The 20,018-nt window shown below is 38.9% G+C and overlaps 1 protein-coding gene across 1 annotated transcript in view; it reads right to left on the reverse strand.

Annotated features, from left to right (window-relative positions):
* Med14 (mediator complex subunit 14) overlaps positions 1–19,794 on the reverse strand; it is a 90,322-nt gene extending 70,528 nt beyond the window's left edge. The window contains exons 1-10 of the mRNA XM_028782492.1: positions 19,229–19,794; positions 14,139–14,165; positions 11,720–11,825; positions 6,717–6,890; positions 5,967–6,096; positions 5,393–5,521; positions 5,008–5,115; positions 4,148–4,280; positions 3,275–3,425; positions 2,178–2,289 (exon numbers count right to left, since the gene is read on the reverse strand). Of these exons, the coding sequence (XP_028638325.1) occupies positions 2,178–2,289; positions 3,275–3,425; positions 4,148–4,280; positions 5,008–5,115; positions 5,393–5,521; positions 5,967–6,096; positions 6,717–6,890; positions 11,720–11,825; positions 14,139–14,165; positions 19,229–19,461 (1,303 nt within the window). The 5' untranslated portion in view covers positions 19,462–19,794. The remainder of the gene's footprint in view (positions 1–2,177; positions 2,290–3,274; positions 3,426–4,147; positions 4,281–5,007; positions 5,116–5,392; positions 5,522–5,966; positions 6,097–6,716; positions 6,891–11,719; positions 11,826–14,138; positions 14,166–19,228) is intronic.
* Positions 19,795–20,018: the final 224 nt, after the last annotated feature.

A 20,018-nucleotide genomic window follows, 5' to 3' on the forward strand; every position in this document is an offset into this window, starting at 1 on the left:
AGAAGCAAGGGCCACAATGAATATGTGAAACGTTCAACATCCTTGGCACTTAATAAATGCAAATACACAGATTCCATTTCAATATAATTAGAATGTCTACTACAAAGCAATCAAACGGAACATGCTTGCAATAATGGGACTGTAAATTAGTCCATCTACTGGGGAAATCAGTATGCAGTATTTAGCTTCCTTAAAAAACTAAAAGTACTGTATGACCCAACTACATCAGTAGGAGCCTAAGTCAGCCTGCCACAAACACACATGCACATGCATGTTTACTACAGCACTATTCACTATAGCCAAGACTGAAAATCAACCTAGATGACCATCATCAGATGAATGTATTTTAATATGTAGAATGGAATATCATTCAGCTATAAAGAACAACAATCTATGGCATTTTCAGAAAAAATTGATGGAACTGGAGAATGTCATGTTAACTGAAGTAAGCCAGACTCAGAAAGACAAGTATGTTTCCTTTGATATGAAGAACCCAAGTTTAATATATAGAAGGCATGAAAGGAGATATTTAACAATATACACAAGTCATGAAAGCAGAAGGGAGGCTATTTGAATGGAGAAGGGATGCCATCAGAGAGGGGAAGAGAGGACAAGAGGTGGTAATAGTAGGAGTGAATCTGAGCAAAGTACAACATACACATTTGAAAATACACAGATTCAAAGGGTGCATGTATGTTGTCATAGCACTTGAGGAGAGGAGGCACTGACCCAGGATTGCTTCAAGTTCACAGCCAGTCTGGTCTATAAAGCTAGTGAAGCAAGAGAAAGAGGGAGCTGGAGAGATGGCTCAGTTAAGAGCACTGACTATTCCTCTAGTAGACCCCTGTTCAATTCCCAGTACCTATGTGGCAGTTAACAATAGTATGTAACTCCAGTTCTAGGGAATTCTCTCTTCTGGCCTCAGACATTCATGCAAGCAAAACACCTATATACATAATATAAAAATAAATAAACCTAAAAAAAAGTAATGATAAAAGAAAGAGGCCTATTGTTTTGTATACTAATTTAAAGAAAATTTTTAATATATTTATGCATTAATACTGAGGTTCATCAGTCCTACTTTTCACATCTGTTCTTTAATTTTCATTGACTATTTTACTGACAAAATAATTATATACATATTTATAGATTCTGTGATACTACAATAACTTACAAATTGTACAGTGATCAAGTCAGTAATCAGTATATTCATCACCTTAAATGTTTATGTGATTGTAGCTACAATGCACAGTACATTGTTATTAGTATGTCTACTATTCAACAGAATACAACATTCTTGAATGAGTATGTACTGTCCATTTTTCAAAATTATCTTTGCTACAAGCAAAGTTTTATCTTTTTATCAAAATGGCCTTAATCATTATAATAGTACAATTGCTAGTACATACCTAAGAAGAAGTCACTTTTCTTTCTGTAAGTGTAATGGAGTGATCTAGGCTCTGTACTTCTCTACAGTATACTAGCTTCTACTTTCACTACACTATGAATCTTGAATGCAAGGTAATTATGGCCAAAACCAAAACCAATTGAAGAAGCTGGATATATTGGCCCATGCCTATTATTTTGGCCAATGAGGAACTGAAGTAGCAAGACTCAAGTTTGAAGCCAGCCTGGGTTATATAGTGATACCCTGTATGGGGGGGGGGGGAAGAGGATGGGGTGGAGGTAAGGATAGTAAATAGAGAAGCACACGAAATACTAGAATTTGCTTTCTAAAGTCCATAATAGACTAGATAGGTAACTAAACCTGAAAGACTTACATGTCTTAGAAGACTTACTCTTGACCTGTGCATTTCTTACTCAATACTGTTATAATACATTTACAGATTTTTCTAAAACTGAAGACATGAATTCTGCTTTACTCAGCCATATTTTATAAATATATTATAAAAGCATTTGCAGTACTGCTTTGTCAAAAGAAACACTAGATCACAAGTCATGCTAAAATGTTTCTATTTCAGTGAGTATAAACTTCTTAGGAGAGACAACATGCAAACATTTCAAAAATTAAGATAAGCTAAGTAAGAGAGAGAAATTTGGTAGATTTCAGGTTAAATGCAACAAATGTTCAGCATCCTCAACAAAACCACAAGAAAGTTATACAAGAAAAACCCTTAAATAAAAGAAAAATAAGAGTATCAATTGAAAACACCTACAGTTTTCGTTAGCATTGACGCTTCTAAGAATGGTCTTCAGTTCCTGCAGCTTCTGGTGGGCTCTTGCGTGTACACTGTCAATCAGCAGCTTTTCTATCGATAAGTGGTCAATCTGCATAAACAGTAACAATAAAATCCAATGTACAATTAAAATATTTTGACTATAAATGTGTGAATGGACACAACTATGCCTTAAGATACTTATTTTCTCCAATACACAGTATTGGAGATTATCCAGTATAAGCAAATTTAGATAAAGTAAAAATATAACTTAAGGAGTCTGAGCTTTTAACTATTTTAATTATATTTAACTATATCTAATTACTTAATTATATTGGAAGCTTCCAAACTAAAATTCATTTTTTTTTTTTGGCTAGGTATAGGAGACTAGGGAATTCAGTTGGTTGAATGTTCAGCATGCAAGAAACTATGGATTTAATTTCTCAGCACAATGAAAACTGTGTGTGGTGGCCCATAACTATAATCCCAGCACTCAGGAGGTACATGCATGAGGATCAGAAATTCAAGGTCATTCTCAGATACATAACAATATTGAGGCCAGCTGGGTGACATTGAGAGATCCTTATACTTGGGAAGCAGAGGCAGGCAGCTCCATCTATATGAGTTGAGGCCATCTTGTCTACCTAGCAAGTTCCAGGAGAGCCATGGCTACACTGTGAGACCCTACCTCAAAACAACAAAGTATTTTGATAAATGTAAATGTAGAGTTTATATACATATTAGTAATCACCATTCTCAGATACCAGACATTAAAAACAAAACTAGTCTGATTTAAACTATGAAACTTAAACTAGGCTAGGGGCATAATTCAGCAAAAAAGTGTATGCTTTGATGTAACCTGTAACATTCTCCTATGAACAAAAACTGAAAGAAGATATTAAAATTTGTGTTATATTGTATCATATGTTTAAAATACAAAAAACAAATACAGAAGTATAACACTGACCTAAAACAAGTTTCACACAGGATTTTAGAAATGATTATATACCTTGAAGAATTTTTGCTAAAAGTTTTATATGTGCTAAATTACATATACTTGATCAAATCAATATTAGAATACACTGAGAACCCTTTACCTTCATGGCTCTTTCTACTAATTTAGAATCAGAAGCTGGCAAAGGAGGATCATGAAAAATCTGTAAAGGCTTGGAGACATCATTCTCATCGATTTTAATTGTAACTTTGTGAACAGATGCTGTGCCGGTTTTTCTCCCTAGAACCTGTTGACTGAAAGGGGGCAAGGGGAGAATGACATATAAACACAGCTTTTTATCGTTTACAGTCAAATAGAAACATGCATTATGCTACTGAGTCAGAACAGGCCCTCAGTGTTTGTGCAGGGAACACATTAATACTGAGAAGACATTCCATCCAATTCAGCATTTGTTCTGCTGCATTTTAGAAATACTGAATTTAAAAATAAAATACATGCACTCACAAAAAAAGAAAAAAACCTGGAAACAGAAACTGTCTTTTAAGTATTTGCCTCTGATTTATCCACAGAAAATCAGAAAGTAGTCGATTTCAAACAGGAATTAAAGACGATTAATACTCTCATAGCAATTTTCTCCAACTCAGTTTTCAAAGTTACAATTTAAAATGGGAAACTGTGATAAGCAAGTACGTTTTTAAAAGTGATACTCAACACTCTGGAGCCTAGGGATATAGCTCCGTCTGGCAGAGTGCTGACTTTGCATGCATAAGACCCTAGACAGATCACCAGCACCACCCAAAACCCAATCTTATCTCATAGTTTTTGAACAATTCAGCATCAGCCCACAGCAAGGATGTCTCAGGTGATCTACATGATACTGAGACTTGATTAAATTAAAGCACATTACTATGGGCACATAGCTATTCATATGTAATAAATCAGTTGTACAAAGGAAAGAAAAGAAAAAGACAGGATTCACTTATCACAGTGACCTACCAGAACCAATTTTACTTACTTCCAAACTGAGAGGGAGAGGCACTTTCCAGCATGGTATCTTTCCACCTGTACAAGGTCTCCCCACCTCTCTCGGATTAACATTAATGTCTGGGAATGTAATACTTCTAACTGAAGTGATAAGCAGAAACAATCTGATTTATCTTGTTAAGCAAAATATAATATGTTACTCAAGTAGCTAATAAGCACAGGTAAACTTCATCTAACAAGAAATCTATCCCAAAAAAGCTGGCTATGGAGAAATTTTCTAGAATCATCTTTGTCTAATGACTCATCCTAAATATGACAGAATTTGTGGTTTTCTGAATTATAGTCTCAAATGCCTCATAGGTGGTGGTAGTAGAATGTGTGGCACAATTTTAGAAAAAGGGCTGATAATCTTGGCCTAAACAAAACTAAGGTCTAGGTTTGTCCCTCGACTGATCATTGTTTAGAAAATACAAATTGAGCAAATAATACATTTCCAGATGGAAACGGTACCTTTTTTGAGACAGGTTCTCATTATGTACAGACTGACTTTGAACTAGCTACGTAGTGCAGGATGGCCTCAAAGTCAACATCCTGCTGCCTTTCCTCTCAGGTGCTGGGATTACAGGCATGAACCACCTTGCCAAGCAAACAGTGCTATTTTTAAGTAATCACTTTTACGAGTTGCCTGCAAAGCAATGGTAAAATTTGAGCTCTATTTTATAGATGTATCATTTATGTTCACAATGGCTGGCTTTCCATGTCTATTTATACCCAAAAAAGGTAGGATTTGTGAAGGAGAGGCCAGACTACTATACAAACGATAAATAGAAAATGTAGAAGAGGGAGACAAAAAAATCCTTACAGTACATGGCTCAAATATCAGAAGGATACGTAGGCAGTTGTACATGTCCTGAAGAGGTTTCTCATCAGCAAAGAGCCGAGACTGGACCAGCTGATGGATAAAGTTGATTTGCATGCTATGAACCAAAGCTCGCCCATCTTCCATTGGCAGAAGAAAAGACAGGAGTTAATTAGAAAAGTCAGCATTATAGCATTAACTGAGAAAGTGTACAGTAAAAATAAAGTTAAATTTTAAAAAAAGAGTAACAGATTATTTTGAGAAAACTATAGATTATTATACATTGAAAATTCTTCCATCAGTAGGTAGTTATGCTTATCAAAATTTTGCTTCAAATTATAAAATTGCTACACATATTTTTCCACAGAAATACTTCAATAATATAAGAATGCTAAAACCATTACTATGATGATTTACCTCCTGTTTCCTTATCCTCAACTAGAATTTCTAGCTTGAGAAGACGCCATGGGACTTCTGGGTCATCACCCATCACTGTTAAGGTGGCTTCAAATTCTCCTTCAACTCGAAACTTCACTCGGCCATTTGCTTTTAAAAGAGGAAAACGTATATATTGCTTTAAAACAATAAGCTTCTGGCTAACCTCCAAGTGTCAGTCTCATTTATAAGGTATTTTAAATAGACTAACTCTCATTCTAAGTGTTGAAACAAGTCAGTGGTTCAAAGAGCAACAATGTCCAGGTCATTAAGAAACCAAAGGCAACTCTTCCTACATTATGAATAAACACCAGAGCATGCTCTCCAGGCAACTTTGGAACTCTTTTCTCTTACAGTCTCAGGTAATCCCACTCATTTACCTCCAGTGCAAAGACCACCACATTATTTTTAGGTACCAAAAAGAGAACAATTATGGATTGTAAATCCTAGGTTCAACCACCACAAAAGTCAAAACTTCATTTACTTGTTCTTTGAACAAAACCCAAAAGGTCACTTTTAAGAAAATATTCTTATAAAAACAATCTCAGGTACATACCCACTGTAAGATTTGCTAGTTGTGGAGGAAGATCTGTCGTTACAAGCCTATGTCTAAGAATCTGATTAAGCTGATGAAGTGTGGCTTGTTTCTCAATTTTGGTAATTGGGTCTGGAGGAATAATTTTGTCCTACAAAAAAATGAAAAATACTTTTAAAATAATATACAAAAGATATAAATGTTTACCTGCACCTGACTGTACACCTGAGTACTTCTTACTGTACTCAGACAATTACAACACTCATTTCTGTTGTCTACATCCAAAATTAGTGACTATACATTTGAGTGTGAATAATTCTCAGTCTCCTTGCTAAAACCATGTTCTTCATCGTGCTACATTTATGACACCAAGTTCATGCCACTAGATGACTTCCTGTATTTCCTAAATGCACAGAACACAATAGCAACGACTCATTCAATTACCATAAAACATTTTTAAGCACTTCCAAAATACCACTGCTATGGAGTCATGTTCATATCTGAAATACACACTAAATTATATTTGTACATCTACTCACTCCCAACAAGGACAGGGAAAGGGAAAGAAATGGAGGGAAAAAAAAGAAAGGAGGAAAAAAATTCCCCAGTTCAATTGGCCCCAATTTATTTCAAGCTACCACACACTTTTACTTGTAAAGAATAAAATGAAACTACATGAACTACTTGTTTTTTAAAAAACAGTTTCTCCTATATTACGCTATCTAAACACAAAGCCTTTAACTTTTCCGAGTAAGGGGGCAAAACACTTACCCTGATGCAGGTTGGAAGCCGTGGATAAGAGCCAGTAGTCAGTACATCAATGGCATATGGGATAGCAAAACTAGGCAGGCGTGCATGGACCAGGGCATCTCTAGCTAAGGAGGCCAAGCGGTCAGCGGTATCCACAAACAAAATGGCTTGCTGATCTAAAAAGCTTGAGATCATCTTTAAAGCAAAGGGTAAATAAATCATTTACTCACGCCAAAGCAAACTTAAAAAGAAATTAATATAGGTGGCTTCTTATTTATTGGATGACATATCTATTTATATTTGATATTAAAAATAGTTTTCTCTCATTTCTCTACTTTTGACATCACACATAATCTCAAATATTAAGAGTAAAAATTCTTCTAAAAGAGTTGTGGTGTTAGATAGTAATGAAGTAGTTAAAATCATGGACTCCCAGATTGCCTTGATCTAAATTTTAACTCTCTAATTTACTAGCCATGTTCACTTGGACAAATAAGTTAATCTTTCTATGCCTAAGGTTTTCTTCTTGAGACAAGAGTTTCTCTGTGTAGCCTTGGCTGTCCTGAACTCTGTAGAGCAGGCTGACCTCAAACTCAAGAGATCTGCCTGCCTCAGCCTTTGCCTCCGAAATGCTGGGATTAAAGGTGTGTGCCACTGCCCATGGATGTCTCGAGGTTTTCAACAGTAAAATGGAGATAGTGACTCCCAATCTAATGAATGAAGTTGTTCTGAGGGTATTATATACCTAACCTTCAGAACAGTGTCTAGAACACAGGAAACAGTACATATTGCCCAGTATGAGATTCAGACCAACTATCTGCCCAATACAGAAATTCTATTAGCTTTGTAGTCAGTTCAGTAGTAGAGTCATCACAGGACTGAAAACAACCTCCTTCAAACCTTTAGTTCTGTTTTACATCAGTATCTAACATTCCTTTCTTTCATGTCCTCCAAACAGGTTTCTGGTAAACAACTTAAAACCAGTCACTCAGAATTAATGTAAGAAGGCATCATACATAGACAATGATCTTTTTTATACTTCCAGTTCCACAGCTGTTTTATTGTCTAATTTCTACAACTCTAGAAAACAGAACCAGTTAATAACTATCATCCTAGAGATGAGAAAATTGATTCACAAGTAAAGACCTTTTTCCAAAGAAATATAGCTTAATAATTAAGGAAGCTAGAACCAGAAAACAGGTTTTCTTCTCTTAGTTTTAGACCCAGTGTGTATCTCAAAATGTTACCTTTTATAACTGATGCAATGTTCTATCAATTTTACTGACTCTAACTTCTTATTCATAGCCATACTACTACTAAAACAGTCTCAACTGCTGAACTCGTTTTTAACTCAGCGAGGCAGTGGTGGCGCATGCCTTTAATCCCAGCACTTGGGAGGCAGAGGCAGGAGGATTTCTGAGTTCGGGGCCAGCCTGGTCTACAGAGTGAGTTCCAGGACAGCCAGGGCTACATAGAGAAATCCTGTCTCGGGAAAGAAAAAAAAAAAGGAATCTTGTCACTCTGGTGAAAATGTTCTTGAGACCAAGTTAAGGGAAAAGAAAACCAGATACCTCCTTCTGGGAGGATGAGAGAAAAACTGTGAAATCAGTTTATCCAGCCTGTGTACGCCTGTGTAATGAAACACAGACTCAAAATACACTAACCACAGTACAAAAGTTTGTAAATTTTAATTTCCCAATCACATTCATAGACAATGGAATCTTTTCTCCCTTAAGGAATTTCCTTTTAAATTCCTAGTTATGTATTTATTTGTGCATAGGTGTTTTGTCTGCAAGTATGTCTACGTACCATGTGTATATCTGGTGCCCAAAGAAGTTTAAAAATCAAACAAACAAACAGAAGAGAGCATGGAATTCCCTGGAATTGGAGTTACAGATGGCTATGAGCTGCCATGTGTTTGCTTCGAATCAAACAGGGTCCTCCAGAAGAGCAGTTAATGTTCTTAACCACTGAGCCATTTATCCAGCACCACCTCATACCTTACGGAAAATTTAACATATAATACATAACATTCTACCTCAAAAACTGAGTGTGGTGGTGGTACACACATATCTGTAATCCCAGCACTCAAGAAACTAAGACAAGAGGACTGATAGTTGAAGGCCAACCTAAGCTAAATATGCTTTGGATCAATATTACATAGGTATATTAGCTTACTCAGAGACAGAAAAACATGCCTGACAAAACTGGTCTACTGCTGTCATGAGCTAAACTGCCAGAATTAGAACTATGCACTTATGTCAATAAAAATTATTTCCCCCTGTGTTCTAGTTTGCTTTCTGCAGCTGTGACAAAACACTCTGATCAAAAGCAACTTAGAGGAAAAGATCTGTGCATCTTACACTTCCACATCTTATTTCATCATTCAAGGAGGGCAGGACAGGAACTCAAGCAGAAGACACAAAGACATGCTGCTTGCTGGCTCACTCACTAGCTTCTCTTCTAGCTCTCTTATATAGCCCAAGACTTACACTTTTCTTATACTATTCAGGGAAGATCACCCTCAGTGGGGTGGGCTTCCCATATCAATTAGCAATCAAGAAAATATATGACTGGAAGCTATCTGATGAAGGCAATTATTCAACTGGGAGAGTGAGTTTTCTCTTTCCAGGTTACTCTAGTTTGTACCAAATTGACAATAGAAGCTAACAGGATAAGCTTCAAAAAGCAAATCTATATTCTAGAATTTTCTAAAGCCCAACTTTATGATCTTTTCTTCCTTTTGGTTTGGCAACTTTCACAAAAGTTTTGGTTATAATAAGGCAATCTAGTGAAACAGGCTAAGCAAAGACTAAAGCAGGCTAAAATTGAGGTGAAATTGTCAGAGAAATCATGTCAGAAACACAGCTATGCTGTACATTGCTTTGGAGAGTAGGACTTTTGTGGAATAAGAACCCTCACCAGCTTACAAATACAAAATTTTCCATTTTCAATTTATCAGAGTACTAAAATAAATATACTATAGTACCATCATGCTGGGTAACTGTTTAATTTTTTCCTTTTCTTTGGTTTTTCAAGACAGGGTTTCTCTGTGTAGACCTGACTGTCCTGTAACTCAGTCTATGGACCAAGCTGGCCTTGAACTCAGATCTACCTGCCTCTGTTTCCCAAGTGCTGGTATTAAAGGTGTGAACCACCATCGCCTTGCTGATTTTTATGTAAGAAGCTTGTTGCAGAGAACTTTTGAAGCTCCCAAACTTAATCTAGCCAGGTCCAATTTGTTAATTTGCTTTAATCTATGAAAACTAGGAGCAGTTTTAAAATGTCATTACACAATAGAATGAAAAAAAAAAGGAATGTGAGAATCATTGTCAAGCTAGTGTATATTTCTGCACTTCCTTTCCATTCATAAATTGAATTGACAGCAGCTAGACATAGTTGGTTTTGTAGAGCTGAGCCTAAAAAGGGAACCTCAATGAAAGTGGGGACATGCTGTCTTCATTTCAGTACTTCATTCACTGTTTAACTGCCCTTTCCAGAATGAACTCTTTAGGAGTGACTCAAGTAAAACAAGAGTCAGTGTTCCTCACCTGTGAACACCAAATCATCCTCCCCAAGTTCTCACAGTCTCACAGTGAACTCACTCAATACCCCTAGGTTGTTCTCTTAACATTCTTAGGTTAAAACTTGGTTTTTGTTACTATTGCTGTGTGGAAAAAGGATCTGTTGCTGAGGCTGGCTTCAACTGACTAGTAGCTGAGGATGATATTTTTTTTTTTTTGGTTTTTCGAGACAGGGTTTCTCTGTATAGCCCTGGCTGCCCTGGAACTCACTCTGTAGACCAGGCTGGCCCCAAACTCAGAAATCCGCCTGCCTCTGCCTCCCAAGTGCTGGGATTAAAGGTGTGCGCCACCACTGCCCGGTCAAGGATGATCTTAAACTTCCGATCCTCCAGCCCACCTCCCAATTGCTGAGATTACAGGGCAAGCATCACTATGCCTGGTTTATGCCAGGCTGGAAATTGATGGAATTCAGAGCTTCTCACATGCTGTAAAAGCTACTCTACCAATTGAACTACATCCCCAGATCCCTAAAACATTTTTAGGGGGGTAGATTTAATCCTTGTTACACTTCATTCAATTAAGTCACTTCTTTGAATTAAGAATAATTCAACAGTCAAAGACTATGGTCTCCTGGAAAGCAGGAAGTATACTTTACTTAAGTCTTTCCCTGCTATTCCTTATCGTCCATGCTCAGCAGTTTTGGAGCATGAGTAAATGAACAAACAACTGAACTAATGCATGCTGTCATCAGTTCTGTGACCTCAAAGAAACCATATGTTTTCTAGAAATTTAATCATCTCATCTATAAAACAGAAACTATAGACTCTGCCATTCTCACAAGGACATCAAAAATCAATAAGTAAACTTTAAGAGAAGAATCTTCCTAACCCCAAAGCAGGACTTCTCAACCTTCCTAACGCTGTGACCCTTTAATACCAGTCCTCATGGTGTGCTGACCCCCAACCATAAAACTGTTTTGTTGCTACTTCGTAACTGTAATTTTGCTGCTGTTATGATTATAATGTAAATACTTTTGGAAATAAGTTTGTCAAAGGGGTCTTGACCCACAAGTTGAGAACCGCTGCTCTAAAGAATCATACAATTTTCAAGCTAACCATTTCTCCCCTTTTAGTTCCTCCAGTGTTATATCTAAAGTCTACTCAGATAATGTCTTCCACGTAGCTCCTCTTCCTTTGGGTCAAGTGACCATATACAAATACTAGCCTTCCACAGATATGCATTATGTGTTATCATAAAGGAATACTACTGGTATCAATAACAACACTGAAATCAACAGATAATGTTAAAGTTAAACTTCTAAGTTATGCATATAACATTCAAATGCATTTGTTTTGAAAGAGCATCTTGCCATGTAGTCTCTAAACTAGACCTCATGACCATCATTACACAGACTCCTGGGTGCTAAGATCATGGGCATGTGTTATCGTGTCCCGATCTCAAAGTTATTCTATATGAAGTAAAATCAAAAGTTTCACTCACCGCACATTTTTCTACTTTGCCAGCATCATTGGCCCATTTTACTAAAGCTAATAATCGAACGAAGAGTTGACGTGTCCGGCTAGCAAACTGTACAATTTCTATTTTCCTATAAAATAAAACAATTCTCATCTGAACTAGCATATTATTTTTCACAACTTGTTTCATCTGAATAAAAAAAATTTGTTTACAAGTACAACAAAATTAACTTAAAATATTTACATAAATATTAATTTCATCTCATTTTTGTGTCCTTTTCATAGCTTTACCACAGAGCAGTAAGTCCAATAGGAGTTTTTCCACAATGAATTACAATTTGAAACTAATTTTTTATTATAATAAATGATTCCTAAAATATACTAAATCTATAAATATGTGGTAGTGGAAGTTAGGAGCTATAAAGTATAAACTTCATAACTGAAGTTACTGGTAATTAGTTACCATCTTGGTTAGAGTTGTTGAAATATATTCTTTACCAAAGCTTAAAACTATGTCCTTTCTATAAAATCAAGAGTTATTCCCCAACTTACAATAGCATAACAAACAAAACAAACCAATGAATTTCAATGACAACGTTGAATACATTACCTTACTCAAATTAAAGACAGTAAGTATACTGAATGGTAAAAGGTAGGTCTGTCCGTATCTATTTTTATACTGTATTCATTTCTATGCTTTTTTCACCCAGCAATCGTCAATATTTATCCTCTCATAAAGCCCTAAGAGCATCATTAAAACTTCTCTACCTCTATATATTAGCTAGACTTCTTTAACTTCAGGATCACTACAACTGACAATCATTCCTCTCATGATTTAAGACACTGGAAAATGCTGGGCAGTGGTGGCGCACGCCTTTAATCCCAGCACTTGGGAGGCAGAGACAGGTGGATTTCTGAGTTCCAAGCCAGCCTGGTCTACAGAGTGAGTTCCAGGACAGCCAGGGCTACACAGAGAAACCCTGTCTCGAAAAACCAAAAAAAAAAAAAAACTGGAAAAATAAGACCCAGAAAAATACTAAGCTACTGCCAAGTGCATTTGAAGCTATTTATTAATTTAATGTGACTTTTCAATGACCTACACATCCAACCAACATCTCTCCATCGTGTCAATAACAATACCATGATGCAGTGCACGAACGTAAGTTATTGCTGAAGTCTACTGCTGACTAAATACATCAAAATCAAGCTGCTATAAAGAGTGTGATAAGACCACACACAACCTAAAAGGCTTCCTTAAGGACAGTGAACACCATGATTACTGGAAACAAAAAGAAAAAAGCCAAGGGCACACTTAAGGCTCTTTGTCAGTGTCTGTCAAGGATTATTAAAGAAAACAAGCAAGAATGAGACACAAGTGTTAAAAGTACATTAAGATCTGACAGTACTGGGGCTGCAGCTCAAGAATGTAAAGCACCACACACAAATATACAACCACCTGGACACCACCGACCTCAGGACTTGGAATGCCAGTGCTGTCCCTCTCTTACCACAAGCAGCAAGATTTGTCTGATTATTTTTTTCCCTAAATATGCTCTTTTATCAGAAAGATGCCCTTCTCTCTAAACTACTTTACTGTGGTTTTCTGACACCACACTGTCTCAACTGATAGTGTGCATGAGTCAGTTCCTTAAAAACCCAGTGTTCATTCACACTCAACAGGCAGAACAAATCTAGCTTGTTTCCTTCTTTTAAAACTGACCAGTCAATTCACGAACCAGGTTAAGTTTCAATTGTGTCTTCCAGCTCTATCTTTTTGATTCCTAAGTCTACAAATAAGGCATTTGGTGTTGGTAATGGAGAGGTAACCACTAATACTACAAACCTCCCTAGTGAACTTGGTCTTAAAAGCCAAAACCAAGGCACATAGGTAGGATCAAAGATATTACCAACTTAGCCTTATATATAGTATCAATTTAAATATCAATAACATGATTTCCTTAAATCTTGTTCCTTTGGCCTATAGAAACATAATAGTGTTAAATTTTAAGCCCCTAGCCTAAATTGAATCCAAAAATTTTCAACTGTAAAATAGCAATAACAGGAGACTAAAGTCAATGTGCTAAAAAAAGATCTAACAGCATCATTACAGCAACTGGTAAATTAACAGCCAGTTGCCCAAAGCCAGTCAACTCAACTTCCATTACAGTCTATGCAGTTACACTTTCCTATTCCTCCCAAGGACTTGCCTTAGTCAGCCATCAATAAAGGTTTAAAAAAGAAAGCTTCTACATATCCAAGTACCAAGGACACAAAAACTGCATTCCCTGATGCTCCCAACAAAATACACAGTCCTAAGTTTCTTTGGACCTAAGTTCCTTACATCATCAATAAATAGCACCATACTCATGCTCACAGAGTTTTTTTTAAAACAAACCAAAAAAATTAATAAATAAGGAGACAGATTTAAGTTTTTTCATACTTACCTTTCCACATCAGATTTTCTTGGCAATCTAAGAAGAAGAAAAGAAGTTGATTAAATATATGCATGCCTTCTCAAAATGTGATGATGGCCTTTACTAGGACTATATTTGATATCTTCATGTTTCAGAAAAATTGAGCAAACAGTAACCACAGGCTCAAGTGGCTGCTAACTCTTTGCACTGATAAGTTAGCAACAATATGCCTGTAAAGTAAAAACTGAAAGAGCAACATTTCTTTCCATTCAAAATGCTTCAGAAGATACTGTGTGAACCTTAGACAGTTTAAAAGCTGAAGTTCTGGGGTGTACCATGGTGCATACTTTTTGACCCCAGCACTCAGGCGTCAGAGGCAGGACAATCTATTTCAGTTTAAGGCCAGTCTGGTTTACATAGTGAGTTCCAAGACAATCAGAACTACATAGAGACCCTGTCTCCAATAAATAAATATCAGAGGCAGAAAAAGTACCTTTTAAGACCAAAATGGCTATGGCTGTAGGACTAGTGCTAAGTTGTCAACTTCTCTGAACCTCTGATTCTTAGCAATTATCCCATTATGTTGTGTTCTAGTACGTGAATCTGGAAGTTAAGGGTGCAATCAAGGTTTTATGGCAGTTATGACTTTGCATGGTGGTTAGATGAAGGATTTATATTATTTTTAAGTAGCTCCAGTAGTCTTTATTTCTTTTTGCTAGTTCTCCAGTACTGACTGCTAGCAACCTATGTCAACTTTCTCCTTGATAAATTATCCTACTCTATTAGTGCTTGGAAACATCCCCATCGGCTTTCTGAACCCCCACATTCCAGTATCCTATAGCTCATGGTCCAAGACTCAATTGCCTCAACACCTGTCAAACCTGCCCAGCAATTATCAGATCCTGAAAAGTGCCCCAGCTGCTTAATGTTCTTCCCCACACACATCCACCCAATGTTCGGCACGGCAAACGGGACAGAGTACAAGGATAGGAAAGTACTAAAGTGAGCTGTCTTAGTCTCAGGGAAGACACTGGGGTGGATGGAAGCTACAGGTATGATCAGAGTGACAGAGGATCTAAGTAGGGAGCTGGGGTATATACAAGTCAGTGGTAAAAGCACCTGCATAGCACATTCCAAGGTTCAATTCCTAGGGGAGAGGTGGGGTTTAGGACACTGATGAACACCAAGCCCAGGGGGATCCAGTGCAGGGGAAAGTTTAAACCTTCCAGAAGTTGGAAAGGCTAGTATATCACAAAACCAAGTAGAAATTAAGGGCCTATCATAAGGCTACAAATAAGAACCAGACAGGGTACCTCATACACCTGTGATCACAAGCACTTGGAAGGCTGAGACAAGAGGACTGCCTCAAGGCAAGCCTAGGATACTAAGTAAGACCCTGTCTCAAAGACTGCAAATAAAAGCAGCCCCTGGAAAGTTCCTCTACATGAAAAAAGCTCCTGAGTACTCCCAGAGAAGCCTTGGTCTCAAGAGAGAAAAAAGTGAGGACTGGGGGATGGGGTACTGTAGAGCTTAGGGATAGACTAGGAAGGCAGAAACCATTCTCCCAGCTCCTACCTGCCCCCAGAGACCCTAAAGGATCAGCTCCCACCAGAAAGTCTGCATTTCCAAGACAAAGAATAGTACTTACTACCTGCCTCCCTTTTCTCCCAATGCTCCCACTTCTATTTTGAATTCCTTTATGAAAATCCACATAGAGAAAAAGCTTAGATGCAAATGATGAAAGAAAAAAAGCACAGAGCAAGAATATTTGTGACACACTTTAGTAAAGTTTATGTTCATTTTCTAATCTTAAGAGGTTAAAAGGCAGCCAGCCGGGTGTGGTGGCTCACACCTTTAATCCCAGCCCTTGTTAGACAGAGGCAGACAGGATCTCTGTGACTTGGGAGGTCAGCCTGGTCGACAATTCGAGTCCAGAACAGCCAGAGAGAAAAATCCCGACTCAAGAAACAAAACAAAAACAAATAAAATGAAACCAACCAAACAAACAAGCAAAAAAGAGGTTAAAAAAAAAAACAAAGAATAGGGCTGGAGAGATGGCTCAGTGGTTAAGAGCACTGACTGCTCTTCCAGAGGTCCTGAGTTCAATTCCCAGCAACCACATGGTGGCTCACAACCATCTGTAATGGGATTCAATGCCCTTGACAGTGTGCTCACATCATAAAATAAATGAATCTTTTTTAAAAAAAGAAAAAAGAAAGAAAAAAAAAGAATAGAATATACGTCCCTAAAACGTTAAGGCAGAAAGTATCAGTATATGTTGGAGGTGAACAGGTATAAGAAAAAAAAAATCTAGAAATTTGGGGCTCAAACTGAATCACCTAAATATGCTGACAGAAAAGAATACAAAGTTCTTTGCCAATCTGAGCTACAGAAGAGCAAGACTATCTCAAAACCATGTCGTCTTAGTTGACACATAAATGGAAAGTGTTTTTTGGTTGTTGTTTTTGTTGTTTTAAGTACCAAGAACACTTGCGTTTCCCATAATTATCAATGGTTTAAAGAATTCACAAATTCATTCATTCATTCATGTACTAAATAAATGCCCCCAACTACATGCTAGACATTGGTCCTATCATGTGAAAAAGCAAAACAAATCAAAATTCGTGTCCCATAGGGAAGGCACAATATATTAATGATATCTCAAGCAGTAAACATTGTAGGGGGAAAAAAACACCAAAGAAGGAGAAAGTCTTTGATCCAAGTTATATGTGAGCTAAGACCTAAAGGAAACGGAGAAGGAAAACTGCACTATTTCTGGAAAAAGAACAAAGGCATTATCCAATTGTACATTGTGTGAAGAGCTATCAAGAAACATCAAGGTTAGGGTAGGTAGGTGGAACAGAAAGAGACAATTAGCATATGAATTAAAGAGGGAAAGTAGTTAAGGCACAGTTCTCAAGGCCTTAGAGGTAAAAACGAAATAGCCATGTCCTGGTTGATACAGCATAGGCTTGCTGTTCTGTTTTTGTTTTTTTTTTTTTTTAATGTGTAATGCTTGAGGAGCTAGAGCCAGAACCTAGCAAGTGCTGTACCACTAGGCTACACTCCCTACCCAATGTGTATTATTACTATTACTATTATTTCTGAAACATAATACCAGCCAGCCCAAACTGACATCAAACTTCTTATGTTCCCTACAAGCTGTTCTTTAATTTCTAATGCTCTTGCTTTCATCTCTGAAGTGCTAGGTCTACAGGTATACACTACTATATTTATTACGTTTTCCCCATGTTCAAAGGTATCCTGGTTTAGACCACAAATTTTATGGCCACTCTAATAGAGAAGTCATTCTAAAAACTTTTTTCTGTGTATTTTACTGTTGTAAGTTTGTGTGTGTGTGAGGTTTTTCTGGATGGGGATGGTAGTGGTGGTTGGTCTGAGACAGGGTCTTACTATGTAGCCCTCAATGTCCTAGAATTGGCTATATATAGACCAGGCTACCCTCAAACTTAAGACTGGCATGTACTTGGGGCCTCTGCAGGGATTAAAGCCATGCACCGTCATGTTTGGCTGTGGAATCTTTTTTGAAATAGAGCCTCACTTTGATTCTGGCCTACAGCTTGTGATCCTCTTGCTTCAGCTTCCCAAACACTGAAGCCACAAATCTCATCTATCTCACTGAACACAGCTCCTGGGTTAGGTACTGAGCTGTATGGATCTGGACACAGAATGTGTAAGTCGGCTGAGGTCTGCTTGACTATTATTCTACATCAATAAAACAGATTCCTCTCCATAAACTAAATCCTAAAATTAAAAATAGAACACAATTCAATAAATTGCTACAAATTCTTTACAGAAAACCAATCACATGATCCACGATCCACGAGTCTTTTCACCACAGCGATGCACAGGACATATATTAAACTTTCTCTTGAATTCTTATGAACACATGCAATATACAAACATTACTACAAGAACTCCTAAGCTTGGCAGATTTCTCTCAGTCAGAAGCCGTTGGGGGTGGGGGATGCGCACACACCTGTAATCCCAGCTCTTGGCAGATGCGGGAATCCTGTGTTAAAAACAAACCTAATCCAGGTGTGGTGGCTCATACTTGTAATCCCAACACTAAAGAAGCTGAGCCAAAACTGAAGGTTAGAGGCCAGCCTGACTATACAAGAAGAACCCGTCTCAATAGTAAAGATAATAGCAATAATACCACCACCTCTATTGACAAGGCTAAGCTTGGTCTCATTCAATAAAATAAAGTCCATCAAAACTAAAAGGCAATGTCATACAAGAGTAAGTGAAGCCGTCCCTAATTCCTTTAGTCATGTACAAACAAATACTTAATTCTCCAGTAACAAAGTATCACAAAATACATCCTAGCATCTGCATAATAATGTATTTCCCTGGAAACCTGACGGAACCTAACAATAGGTAAAAGGTGAAAACTTTTATGAACCTCAGCTAGAAGATGCAATAGTCCCACAATTTCCTAATACCTTTTATTCCCACACTGAACCAACCGTGTAGTCGGCTTGTACTCTGAAGGCATTAACATCCTAATCACGCCCCAAGGCATTTCATAGGTAACTAGACGACTGAAATCCGGAGGCTCATTAGAAAAACATATTCTACTTTCACTACATCCATACTTAGCACGCTTTCAAATTGTTGCAGAAAGACTCAGAATTCATAATTAATTATTTTACACAGCATCTACCTCCAGCATTCAAAGCGAAACAATTGCATCCTTTATTTAAGACATATTGTCAAAAGGCTGTAAAACATTTCCCTTCTTTGAAAATCCCGTTCAGTTCGAATTCTACGTAGTCCTCAATGCTTACTCTTCATCTTAGGTTTTTAAAAAGATTCCACATAGAAATCAATACAGTTCTGCTGGGAACTCAAGACAAAAATCCCAAAGACCATCTTTAGTGCAAGTGTTAACACGCGAAACTAACCAGTCTCCGTGCTTTCATCGTCAACCAGATCCCCAATAGCTACCTCCTCCCTGTTCCCAGAACCTAAACCCCATGAATTTCAAAATTCTACGCTCAGCAGCCTAGCTCAGTAAACCGCAGGCATAAGCCTCTATCAAAGGCGGGAAGGGCAACTGGGGAGCCGGGAAGCAGGCATGGGTTCGCAGCACTTACAAGTCCGTCAACACCATAAGCTCCGAGTAGGCCCGGTGCAGCAGAAATTCGATGAGCGTGCTAAGCCGGTATCCCGGGCTAGCTGCAGCCGCAGCTGCCGCCGCCACGGCGGCCCCGGGCGGCGGAGGAGCCGGGGCAGACGCGGAGCCGCTGCTGCTGCCTCCGCCGCCACCACTGCCACCGCCGCCGCCAGGAGGGATCAGCTGGTGGTTCTCCAGCTGCACTGGGGCCATGGCGGCGCACAGCCCGGCTCGGGGCAACCGCCTGGGATGCGGCCCTGGAGCGTCCTCCCGGGCTCGGTGACCGCACCGAGGCGGGCGCGGGCAGAGTGGCCGCCGCCTAGCGCCAGGCCGCCTCTGAACAGGAAGCCGAGCCCAGGATGCAGAGGCCCGCCCCCATGTAGGGCCGGGCCGGCCGGCCGCAGGGAGGCGAGCGCGGGGCGGGAGGGCAGAGAGGCGGGCCGGCCGCCACTCAAGGGGAGAAGCTTCCGCGACTGCTTAGCGGCCGCCCGGCCGGCGGGTTGCAGCATCCATGTTGCTGGGCCGAGAGCGGAAGTCGCGAGGCAGGACGGAAGGGGAACCCGCGGGAGGCCCTTTCCAAAGGCAACCTGCGACCGTTCTCCGCGCTGTGCTGTTCTGGGGGGCAGGAGGAGGGGGTGCGTGGGAGCGGGGCGGAGCCAGGCGGTGCGTGGGCGGGAAAGCGGAAAGGGGGTGGTGGTGGGCGCGCGGCGCCGGAAGCCGCGCCGCCAGTCCAGCAGCCGCGTCACAGTAACGTCAGCAGCCCCTAAGCG

Source organism: Grammomys surdaster, unplaced genomic scaffold (genome assembly GCF_004785775.1).
Source record: "Grammomys surdaster isolate TR1022 unplaced genomic scaffold, NIH_TR_1.0 776, whole genome shotgun sequence".
Lineage (NCBI taxonomy): Eukaryota > Metazoa > Chordata > Mammalia > Rodentia > Muridae > Grammomys > Grammomys surdaster.